General features: G+C 46.4%; 1 protein-coding gene across 1 annotated transcript; it reads left to right on the forward strand.

Annotated features, from left to right (window-relative positions):
- The first annotated feature begins 5,011 nt into the window (after positions 1-5,011).
- Positions 5,012-12,820, forward strand: LOC140468650 (NACHT, LRR and PYD domains-containing protein 5-like). The gene is made up of 6 exons (XM_072564734.1): positions 5,012-5,027; positions 8,516-9,557; positions 10,433-10,519; positions 11,608-11,778; positions 12,147-12,314; positions 12,555-12,820. The coding sequence occupies exons 1-6, from the start codon at positions 5,012-5,014 to the stop codon at positions 12,640-12,642; spliced, it is 1,572 nt and encodes a 523-aa protein (XP_072420835.1). The 3' UTR covers positions 12,643-12,820.
- The last annotated feature ends 211 nt before the right edge of the window (positions 12,821-13,031 follow it).

The raw sequence follows: 13,031 nt of genomic DNA on the forward strand, positions 1-13,031 counted from the left end.
AATGGGCAGAATGGTTACCATCTCCCATTTGATTACCATCATCCAGACATACACCGATAACCAGCCAGCGCTCTCTGCATTTGCCTTACCTAGACATTTACAAAACAAGCATAATTGAAGGCATCGGATCGAGAAATGGATTATTGTGAAGCCTGTTATTAACAGCTGATGCGTTACTTTTCTTAGGCTGCACTCAAGAACTGGAGGTAGACCACACTGGGAAAGAGCCCAATCATCCAGAAGGCAAGTAACCTGCGTAATCTTCAAATTTAATAACTATCCCTTCAAAAGTTGCAATGCACTGTTCCAGTACAAGGAATTTGAAACTCTCTGCAGTATTAACAATGAAGAAAAAATAGAAAATCCAAATCATCTCCATTCTGTGTGGTATCAGAAGTTGGTATCATATACACCAATCACCTTCATTTATTTTTGCACAGGACACAGGCTGTGACCTGCCAACTCGGAATCAATCCTCCACAACTTCGAAGTCCTACACAGTGTAGAAACAGGGCCTGCGGCCCAACAAGCCTACATTGATTTTCTGAAGAGTAACCCATGCAGACCCATTCCACTACTCCATTATCCCCCGACCAATGCAACTCACCATTATCCCCCGACCAATGCAACTCAGCTACACAATCCCGACCAATATGGCAATTCAGCTTGGGCAATTCACCTAACCTAGGCCAAAGTGAGGACTGCAGATGCTGGAGAATAGAGTCAAAGTTATAGTGGTACTGGAAAAGCACAGATCAGGCAGCATCCAAACAGCAAGAAAATTGATGTTTCAGGTAAAAGCCCTTCATTGTCGATTTTCCTGCTCCTCGGATGCCGCCTGACCTGCTGTGCTTTTCCAGCACCACTCTAATATTGACAGCAATCTCCAGCATCTGCAGTACCCACTTCTGCCTCACGACCGAACTGCCCCAGGCTCAGTTTCTTCCAGGCTAGTTGTCGACTACTCAGCTCCCAGTTGCCCCGCATACTAACTGGATCACTCTCAGCCATTTTCGTATGAGCAGGTTGTCAATCATCTGGTCTCTGGTCGCCATGTACTAGCTGAACTCCCCAGGCCCCCTTTTTTTTCCAGGCCAGGTATCGGCCTCCTGGTTCGCAGTCACCCTGTACACTAACTAAACCTCCCTCTGGCCTGTTTCCTATAGGAGGGCTGTCTGCCTTCCAGCTCCAGGCCACACCATGTAGTCGTGACACTTTTACCTGGTCGCATTCTGACGGATTGGCCATCGATTGTCCAGTTACCAGCCTTCCTGCATAATTACTGGTCCTCTCCAGGTCAGCCTTCCTACCAGCTGCTATCGGCTGCCTTCCTCAACCTCCCCCCATAGTGAGGGCAAGCCCTAGACTGGCTTGCCTGTGAGCACACTATCAGTTGCCTGACTTTACCTGCTCCTGTACTGACAGTCTATTCCTGGACAGCTTTCCTCCAGATTTGTCATCGACCCTCCGGCCTCAAGCTACATAGTATACTCTACCCAGACCAGCTTTCCTATGGGTTAACTGTTGGCTACCTGGCCCCAGTCACCCCGTGTATTAAACAGACCTCCCGCCAATCTGCTTCACCAAGCCAGTCGTTGACTTTCAAGCCCCTGGCCACCCCACGTATTGACTAGCCCACTGTGGCCCGCATCCCTCTGGGTCAAATATCGGCTCCTCGACCTCTGGATAACCCCGTGTATTAACTGGCCATGAGCCAGACTTCTAGTGCGTGGGTCGGCTGAGGACTATTGAGCACCTAAACCCTCACAATCCCCAACTGGCCTACTACATCCAGCTATCTAATGCCCAAAGGCAGATTACACTTCAGCAGGCAGAGCCCGCACCAAAACGCAGAGTCCACTCCAGCAGGCATCAAATGCTCACTTCCCAGCGTCCATGCAGGTCTTCAAAGCTTTGTAGAGGACTCGACCACCCCTGGAGGCCCAAACCTACGCACAGAGGAAGGGTTTATCTGGAAAGATGCAGTTGACTCAATGGCTTAGTCCAATCACCAAAAAGTGAAAGCACAAGCAAAAAAAAAACAAGGAAGTGAAATTACAGAAAAACAGAGTGCAAGGGCTAAACTCTACCACAAAATTAGTGTAGTTCTTTCCTCAAAATAAATCAGTGCCACACAGTCTGTAACCAGCCAGTTAAAAAACAGTTCCCTCATGAGAACTGAAATACATTTGTAACACACTGACTGTAAAGATCAGACAGCTCAGGAATCAGTTTTAATAAAGGAACAACAGGAAAACACATAGTGTGAAAATCAGCTATTTCAGGAATTAGTTCTCCAACAATAAAATAAAACCAACCGCAGCACACGTGGGTTATATGGCCAGCCAACTCAGAGTCAGTCTCCCTGAACTGATTAGGGTCTAAATCTCCATCTTATGTTATTTTCAGTCAGTTGTCAAGTGAGAAGCATCTAATCTATTTTTATTTCATTTTTAAAAAACAAAGCAATAAAACAACAACAGCAGTTCACAAAAAAAAAACTAATTGCAGGGTGGATGCAGCAAGGCCAAACACTGCTCAGTGAACAGGGAAATCGTCAAATCCCAACTTCAGTCATCAAAAAAAAGAAAAGTAAAGTAACAACACAGAGAAGACAGTTCAATCCAATGAAAAAAAAACAGTGCATAGAACATTATACCCCGCAGCAACCCAGCAAGCCACAGATCCCTCCCACTTTTTGGCCCCTCAAAGTCACCCTCCCATATGCCCCTTCCAGTTCTCAGTTGTCCCAGGTGTTTTCTGGTTTCTGAATCCATCCTTGTGCACCTTCGGGTCTGCGCACTGCTCTGACATTCCAGCCACGTGTAGAACAGGCTGCCCCCCTCCCTGAGGTGACAGCGCACAGGGAGGCCCACACGCCTCTGACTCTTAGTCACCCTAACACACTTTTCAGCCTCCTCTAGGGCAGCCATCCCACCCTTTCCTCGGGGCGACAGTGCTCAGGATTACCTACACACCTTCTAGCTGTCGGGGCAACCAACATCAGAATGGCCTCCTCACATTCTGGTTCACAGGACGGCCTACCCACCCTGTGGCTCTCGGGGTCACAGCTTTCGAGATGGGCTATGGGCCTCCCAGCTCATGGTAAAGCCTGCCAGACCCAGGGACACGCAAGACCTTTTTTTTGCTGCTATGCAGAGTCCGTTGGCAGACAGAATCCACAATCAAAGACAGAATCCACTCCAGTATGCACTGTCCACTCCTGATGGTAGCAACTTCACACCCCACAACACATACAGGTGTTTAGTCTCCACAGAGGCCTGGTACATCCACAGAGGACTAGGCCCACTCACTGGAATACATGGCATTGTAAAGGTGCAGTTAATTCATAGGTACTCAGTCAACTCCAGCAAATGCTAACCTCCCAGCACAGAGTCATTAGAGGCCTAGTTCACACACAGAGGTCTAGGCCAACCTACAGAGAAACATTATATCTGGGAAAATGCAGCTGACACACACGGGCTCAGTCCAAACACCAAAAAGTGAAAACACGTGCAAAGAAAAAGTGCAGACAATAAAAACCAGAGTTTAAGGGCTAAGCCCTGCCACAAAAGAAGCAGAGTCCTTTTATTTCAAAATAAAAAGAGTAACACAGAGGCTGTAACTATCCAGTGAAATAATAGTTTCCTAATAAGAGCTGAAATGCACCTGTAGCACATCGACACAGTCAATCAGTCGGCCAGCCAATCAGATCCCCAAAATCAAAACCAAAAACAGTACACATTGACTATGCCCTCCAGTTCATTGTCAGTCAGTTGTCAACTCAGGAGAATCTAATCTCCTGTTCTTTTAATTTTATGAAACGGTTAAAAAAATGGACAATCATTTCACAATAAACAAGTAGTAGTTCACAAAAAACATCACCCTTTACAAGGGAACGGGCAGCAAGACCATAACCCATACCCCATCATTTCATTAGTTAACAGGGAAATGAGGGCGAATTTCAAATCCCATCAACCATCAAAAAGGAAACAGCATCAAACACTGACAAGACAGTCCAATCCAATGAAAAACAGTACATAGACCCCAGAACCCAGCAACCCCAATCCCTCCCATATTCTGCCCACTCGAAGGCAGCCCACCCTACTTGCCTTCTGGCTGTTAACCCGTGCCCCTTCTGGATTCCCAATTCACCTCTACACACCATCTGGTTCGTACCCACCTCGATGCATTATTCGTACCCACCCTGTGCACTGCCACCACCTGATCACGTTTAGGACAGCCAACCCCACCCTTTTCTCGATACAACGCGCTCAGGACCGCTTGCCAACCTTTCAGCTCTCGGGCCGGCCGGCATCAGGATGCCTACCCACCTTCCAGCTATTGGAACAGCCTACTCACCTTCCTGTTCACAGGATGGCTCTTCACCTGCCAGCAGTCGGGATGATCTATGAGCCTGCCAAAATAGGCCTGCCAGAGGTAGGGACACCAAAACAGTGCAGGTGATAAAACCAACAAGCTAAAAAAAAGCAGTCATTAATCAAATTCCGAGTCGCCTCTGGTATGCAGAGTCCATTACCAGCCACAAGAGTTCACTTCAGAATGCAGAGTCAATTAACAGTAACAGACTCCACTGCAATATGCAGAGTCCATTTCCAGAAAGAGAGTCCACAAACAAAGGCAGAGCCCATTCCTGAAGGTTGCAAATGCACACGCCACAACACACATGTAGGTGTTCCGTTTCTGTGGAGGCCTGGTCCATCCAAAGAGGACTAGGCCCGCTCACATTAATACAGTCCATTACAAATTGTGCCCACTCCAAACAGGCTGGGGGTCCACTCCAGGATGCAGCAAATGCTCTCCATCCAGCACACACACCTATTCAGTCTTTACCGATGCCTAGTCTAAGTACAGAGGACCAGGCCTCTCCACAGCAGAACAGTTCATCTGGAGAGGTGAATTATCTAATAGGGGCTTAGTCTGAACACAAAAACAAGTGAAAATACGCAAAAACCAGAGTGCAAGGGCTAAGCCCTGCTACAAAATCAGTATGGTAATTTCTCAAGGTAAAGGAAAAAAGTAACACTTGCTGGAAACCATCGTAAAATAACAGTTCCATAATGCGAATTGAATTACACCTGTAACACATTGACTCTTCAGGTCAGCCAGTATAGAACTCAGTCCTCACTTAAAAAAGGAATACCAGTTAACAAACTGGACAGGTAGAACAGCCAGTTCAGGAATAGTGTCCCTCAAAACAGAAGCCAATAACAGTACCCACTGGCTATAGCCAGACACCGTGAAGTCAATACCCCTGCACTGAAGTGATTCTAAATCTCCATAGTATATTTTTTCTGAGTCAGTTGTCAACTGAGGACAATCTAATCATTTGTTTTTATATGTAAACTTTTTATATTTTGGTAAACAATAAGTTAACCATGAAAAGCAGTTTATAAGAAATAGCAATTTACAGGGAAAGGGACAGCAAAGCCAAACCCTCAAATCCCATCATACACAGGGGAAAGAGAAAGAACCTCAAATCCCATCTTATTATATCAAAAATGTAAATGCAATCGCATACAGACAATCCAATAAGCCGAACAATAAAACAGAGCATATATCACAGACACCCCTGGCAACCCAGCAAACTACCCATCCCTCCCACCTTCCAGACACTCAAACGCAGCCCACGCCTTTGCTTTCTAGATCTTGATCCAGCCCATGTCCCTTCTGGCTCTCGGGCTACCATGACACACCATCCAGCCACCTCTAGGGCAGCCTCTCTTGTTTCCCCACCTGTTCCCCCCCCCCATTTCAGTACAGCAATGATCAAGACGGTCTATCCACCTTCCACTTTCTCTAGCCAGCCACCTCAAAGGCAGCCCGCTCGAATACCTGCCTGGTGTGAGGGTGCGAAGGATGGATAATATACCTCCAGCTCTTTGTCTTCCCATACTTACTATTTTGCTTTCACCCACACTGACGTGCCTTCCAGCCTGTGGACTGCCCTGACACACCTTTCATCCAACTCGAGGGCAGCCCATTCCTTTCCTTTGGACAACAGCACGCAGGACAGCCAACAAGCCTTCCGGATACCAGTTGCCCCTACGCGCTTCTGGCTGTTGGCTGCTCTGACATACCTTCCAGCCACCTCTAGGCCAACCCGTCCCAAACACCCTTCCTCGGGACGACAGTATTTGGAACAACCTACTCACCCCCTAGCTCTTGGGCCGACCGGCACCGGGGTGGCTTACCCACCTTCCGCTTTGGGGGCAGCCTACTAACCTTCCGGTGCACACGATGGTCAACTCACCCTCTGACTCTTGGGGTGACAGCTTTCTGGACAACATATATGCCTCCCAGTTCAGAGTAAGGCCTGGCAGGCCCAGGGGCACACAAGACAGTGCAGGTCATAATTCCAGCAAGCAACAAGACAGCTAATTAGCAGCAAGCGGAATCCCTTCTGGTACAAAAAGCCCATTACGATACACCGTTCCCTTCAGAATGCAGAATTCATTCACAGGAACAAACTACACTGCAGTATGCAGAGTGTATTGTCAGAGATAGAATCCACAACGAAAGGCAGAATCCACTCCAGTAGACAAAGTCCACTCCAGAAGGCAGCAAATACACACTCCACAGCACAAAGCTGTTCAGTCTCCATAGAGTCCTGGCTGATCAATAGAGAATGAGGCCCACTCACAGGAACACAGTACATTGTAAAGGTGCAGTTAACTCATCTTTACAGGTTTCGTTCACTCCCAAGGCAGAGTCACCTCCCAAACTCCAGGATACAGCAAGTGCTCACCTCCCAGCACACACACAGATGTTCAGTTTGCAGAGGCCTTGTCCAAGGGTCAGGCTTACCCACAAGAACCGCTCATCTGGTCAGATGTATTTTCTCATAAGGGCTCAGTCCAAACAACAAAACGTGGTGAAGACACATTCAAAAAAAACAAAGAAAACTAGTGTCCAAGGGCTACACCCGCCACAAAATCAACATTGTCCTTTTCTCAAAGTAAAAGAGTAACACACAAGCTGTAACAAGCCGGTGAAACAACAATGCTGTAATGAGAACTGAGTTACTTCTGAAACACATTGATTGCGTGGATCAGGCAGTTTAGATATCAGTCCTCAATAATAAAGAAAAGGAATAGCAGTTAACAAAACTGGTTTTGTAAACCAGCCTTCTCAGGGATCCGTTTTCCTCCAAAACACCGTTGACACACTGACTGCAGCACCAACCAGCACAGAGTCAACCAACCTGAACTGAGGGGATTCTAATCTCCTGGTTATATTTTGTTTCTCTCGTTAGTTTTTCCCCTTTCTCTATCTTCTTTCGTTTTCTGTTACCCAGCCAGCACAGAGTCAGTCCCCCAAACTGAGGAGAATCTAAATCTCCTAGTCATCTCTGTCAGCCAAGGCTTTCCTGATTGTCTCAGGTTAACAGTAAACACTGACTATGACCCAGCACCACCACAGAGTCAGTCCCCTAATCTGAGGAGTTTCCACGTATTCTCCTGGTTATATCGATCAGCCGAGGACTTCCCGACTAGCACAAATTAATAACTTGAAACAAGGAGCTGGTAGTCAATAAGATCAACCTGGTTCCAATTGCTAAACTTTTTAAATTCAGCCACGGGATCTGACCATCACTAGCCAGGCCTGCATTTAATGTCCATCTCAGAAGGCAGTTAAAACTCAGCCATATTGCTGTAGGTCTGGAGTCACATTTAGCCAGACCAGGGAAAGATAGCAGTTTCCTCTTCCAATGAATATGGGTGAAACAGATGGGCTGTTCCTGATATTTGACAGTGGATTTCAGATTTTCGCTGATTAAAATTCCACTATTTTCAGTTTTTGTGCCCTTGTCCATAGAACATTAACTGGGTCTCTGGATTAACAGCAATAATCTCTCTGGGCAATCCCTCCCTAATAGTGAGAAGAGAGTCAAAAATCATTAGGACTACCAAAAGCGATCATATAAACGTTTATCAGAAAGACAATTTGCTTATTACATCATTGTGGCTTTTGCATTTCAATCTCCAAATTGACAGCTGATAAAGGTCTCTACAGAGTTACACAGTATATAGATCTTGTGACAGAGTGGTAGTGTCCTACCTCTGAGCAAGGAGAACCTGGATCGATTCCCGTTTGCTGCAGGCAGTTTGATATAACACATTTGAGTGTGCTGATTATTGAGAAACTGTGTGCAGCATACAAATCTAAAGCCTTCGTGGTTGAGTCCCAAGCTTTGATTAAGGAGGTGTGAGTTGGGGTTCCTCTTGGTCCTGAACTGTGTAATAACATTACTGAACAGCTTGATATCTGATAAGCTGATGGGGTTCAGATTGTCCTACTCAGGTAGCAAACTTTTATGCAGCAGTGGTGGTGTCCTTTCCTCTGAGCCGAGAGAGCTGGGTTCCAGTTCTTTTGCTTCGGACGTGCATAACAACATTTCTGATCAGGGTGGTAAGGAAACTGTATAGGATGTAAATCTGGATAATAGAGAGAAATGTTGACAGTAACACAAAAATGTTATTGTGATTCCTAGATCCCAATTTGCAGCAACAGCAGGAACAGCTCCAGGAAACCATCCCAACATCGCACAAGTGTCTCCAGGAATTCACTGAACATGAGAGACAGGAATATTTCGGGGAGTATACCCGAAGTGCAGAGCCTGGGGCAGATGCTTCTGGACACACAGGGGAGAGTCGAGATCCCTACTGCTTGTTTTCTAACCTTTCTCACTGTGAGAGCGCCCTCTCTTCTCTTGGCTTCTTGCTCACACCTCAGTGCGCCTCTGAGGGTAGTTCCCCAATGACGTTCACCCACTTCCTAACCAATTATGTCTTCAGGCCATTCATTGGTCAGGAAAAGGACAGCGTCCTACTTTTGCGGAAACTCTGTAAATTGGCCTATGAAGGACTTCATCGGGAGACCTCTGTCCTTCAAGAACCTTCCCGCCAGCAGAGGCTCAGTCGATTGGAATTTCGATCCCACATCCCGGCTGAGATCTTGGAGAGGGAAGAATCGGCTAGTGGGGTAATGTATAGATTCCCCCACCCACTAGTACAAGGTTTCCTGGCGGCAGTGGATCAGTTCCTGACCGCTGACCCCAGCAGTCTCCTCGTCGTCCTGGAGAGACATTCTGAAGGGAGAGATGCACGGTCCAGAGCATTTCGGCAATGTCTCTTTGGTCTTTGCTCTCCCCCTCTGTCCCGGCTGCTGGAGGAGCTCCTGGGTCCTGCCCCACGTGAAACAATTAGGAGGTTAACAGCATTTTTGGAGTCCAGGGTCCGAGCGGGGATACAGAGTGTGAACCGTGAGCCAAACACAGCAGAGCTGCTGCAGACCCTGTGCGATATGTATGAAGCTCAGGACGAAGAGCTAGCCAAGAGGACAGTGGGTTCCGCCAAGCAGCTGCCTTTTGGAGGGTGGAACCCTGTAAATCTGAGCCACATGGACTGTGTGGCTATCGCCATCGTATTACAGCTGTGTCCCTCAGTGGAAGACCTCAACCTCAATAGCTGTCACATTGGAGATGAAGGATTGTGTTGCTTAGTCCCTGTCCTCCATCGGTGTAAAGTGCTGAGGTATGGTGAACTGGTATCATTTCACAGATGGTGACACCACAAGGGAGGGAGGGATAGATATTACTAAATCACAGTGCAGATGAGACCCGTCGGCCCATCTATTCTATACCACCGAAACTATACGACTACTGACACTAATCCCACACTCCCGAACTGATCTTGATCGATCTGACATTTCAAGTGCTCGTATTGTGTAAGGTCTCCCACCTCTACTCCCCTCCCAGGCAGTGCATTCCAAACCCGCGGGATGATTTGATTGCCCTCAAATCTCGTCCAACCATTCCTGCCTTTAGTTACGTCACCATCTCGACCCATTGATGAAAGGAAATGCCTGCCTCTTACCCACTGTTTCTGTGCACCCTGATGATCGTACACACCCGCCATCAGAATCTCCCGCTCTCTGCTCCAACCTGAGCTTATCCCAGCCTCCCCCTTGATTTCCTCACCATTGTTCCAAGGCTCCATCCCAGGGGAAACATTCTGGTGAATCTCCCTCTGCACCCCATCCAGTACAGTGCCCTCTTTCCTCTTGCGTGTGGTCAGGAACCACACACTGGACTCCAGCTGTGACCTGAAGTATAGTCCTTTGCAGCTTCAACATCAGCTCCCCGCTCTTACTGTCTGTAACACGACTGATAAATGCTTGTGTTCCATGTGGCTTCTTATCACACTTTTAACCTATCGTGTCCACCCTCAGGGATGTGTGGACAGGCGTCCAGTTTTGGGTGGCGGTGTGGTGCGGATGGGGGTGGAGCAACATCGCAGAATTGGTCAAGTGTCAAAGTAGGGCACTTGATACCTGTTGCATCGAGATATGGTGATGTTTTGATGATGGGTATTAATTAAATAATCGTCTCTTTCTATTGAACCTGCAGGCTAAACCAGAACGAACTGAGTGATGCGTCTTCTGAAGGATTGGTTACTGCACTGACCAGGACAGAATGCAAACTACATACCCTGGAGTAAGGACATCTGATCGAAACTAGATACTATGGGATTTCTCAATGGGAATCTGCACAAGGTCCTGGGGTCCCAGATTCAAGTCCTAGTTGATGGTGACATTTGAATGAAATGACAGAATTAAGATGTTAACAATGACAGTGTTGATACATAGAATTGTAACAAGAGGCCATTCAGCCAATGGGTCCGCACTGACCCGCCGAACAGCATCCCACCGACTCCCTCCACCTTATCCATAACACCTAGTATTTCCTATGGCTGACCCACAAGCCCTGCACATCCCTGGACACTATGGGAAATTATAGAATGGCCAAGTCACCCTCGCCTACACATCACTGGTCACTATGGTACAATTTAACCCGGCCGATCCAGCCTAACTGACACATCCTTGTTCACTGTGGAAATATGTAACACGGCCAATCCAACCTAACCTGCACATCCCTGGACATATGGGACTATTTAGCATGGTCAAACAACTTGAACCTTCACATCCCTGGACACTATGGGAGAGTTTAACACTGTCAATGCATCCTGATCTGCGCATCCCTGGGTACGATGGGGCAATTTAACATGACCAATCCACCCTAGGCTGCACATCCCAGAGCACTACTGGACAATTTAACACTGTGAATCCACCCTAACCTACACATTCCGTTGAAGCTAGTAGACAACTTATGATGGCCAATCATCCTCACCTGTACATCCCTGGGTACTTTGGAACAATTTAGCATGGCCACTCCAACCTAACCTGTACATCTTTGGAGTGGGTGTGAAAACCAGAGCAACTGCGAAGAAAACCTACGCAGACACTGGTAGAACGTGAAAATTCCACACAGACAGTCGCCAGAGAGTGCAATTGACCCCTGGTCACTGGCATTATCATACAGGAGTGTTAACCCCTGAACCATTCATTATTGAAAAAAAAATCTGGTTCACTCATTTTACCGGCTTATGAAGAGTGCCAGTGGATGATGTGCGTTTAAAATGAAGTTTGCTCTTAATTTGGTACAACCGACTATGTAGATGTAGGCCTGGCAAGATATTAATATATGTCTTCAGATAATTCATGGTGTGTGCTGGACTCTTGCAGGTTGTGGGGTAACCGTTTGACTCACGTGTTTGCTGAACACTTTAAGTCAGCGCTCCATGTAAACCGCACGCTAGAAGTATTGGTTTTAAGTCACAACAGTCTGGGTGATTCGGGAGCCAGAGGATTGACAGCTGCCTTCATGGATCCTGGCTGCAAAATCAAAATATTGAGGTACGTGAATTCTGAACTCACCTCAGTAACAACCTACAACCGTATTACCGTGGCGTGGAGAAGTAGAAGTTATAATAGGGTCTGCCAGCTAGATCTCGTAGCATGCGAGTTTCCTAATTGTGGGCGTTAATCCGGTCCAATCAGGGAGCACTGGATGACATATTGTGATACTGACACTCTAGGACCTGAATCTTAATTAGGCAAGTCTAAAGTCATGAATTGCTCATGTAGAAATAAAGGGAGACTTGGGCTCATGGCCTCTAAGAATTATGTGAGAAACAATTTCCATTGTAGAATGGGGTTAATTACATTTTAAATTAGGAATAGCAATCCCATAAATTATTCTGTGGCTCTGTCACATTCTGCAGGTTGGATTGCAATGACCTAACTGACCACTGTGTGCAGGACATTGCTTTTTCCGTTGGTTTCAACTGGTCTTTGGAGGGGTTGGATTTGGACAGCAATTATTTCAGTGATACATCCATCCCTTCATTCACAAGTCTCATAAAAAGGAACACAGGATTGAAGTGGATCAGGTCGGTACCCAATCAGACTCTCGTCATTATTGTGCGAGATCTTTATTTGTTGCTGACATCATTACGAAGGAATGCATCTGTGACAACTGAGCAAATGTGTTATCGGGCAATCACAGATACTTAAATGAGTTTGTTCTCCGATCGCTTGCCTTAACAGCTCTGTGCTATATTATATAGTTCATTTCAATCTCTCTTTGTTTCGTTCCAACTTTACATTCAATGTTAACTTTCTCTTTACAGGTTGGCTGGTAACAAGTTTTCGTTATTTGGCAAAACCCAACTGGGGTCATTGCAACTACACAGAAAAGGCTGTGAAGTCTGGGTGTGACTTGTAAACTAATATGAGACTTGCAATGAACATGGACCAGTGCTCACAGGGCAAACATACTTCTGTATAAATCTGTAAAGAATGCAAATGCAATGAACTGTGGCAATTATGTTTGTACTAAAGTCTGTTTGCATAACTATCTTACTTTATTGGCATAATCTAATTCATTGCGAAATAAACTGTGGAATTAACACAACTATAGCTTAATGTATAATCACCAATTCCATGATTTTTTGGCGGATTCCGAGGTGAAGTCTGACTGGTTCCATGTTTGCTGAGTTTTAATCATTTCCCTGTTACTCTTTCCCTTGCTTTACTCTTTTTAAACTCTGCTTGCTTTTAAGTTCGACTCCCAGGCGCACCCTGATCAAAGGTCAGCTGCAATGTTC

Source organism: Chiloscyllium punctatum, chromosome 47, assembly GCF_047496795.1.
Source record: "Chiloscyllium punctatum isolate Juve2018m chromosome 47, sChiPun1.3, whole genome shotgun sequence".
NCBI lineage: Eukaryota > Metazoa > Chordata > Chondrichthyes > Orectolobiformes > Hemiscylliidae > Chiloscyllium > Chiloscyllium punctatum.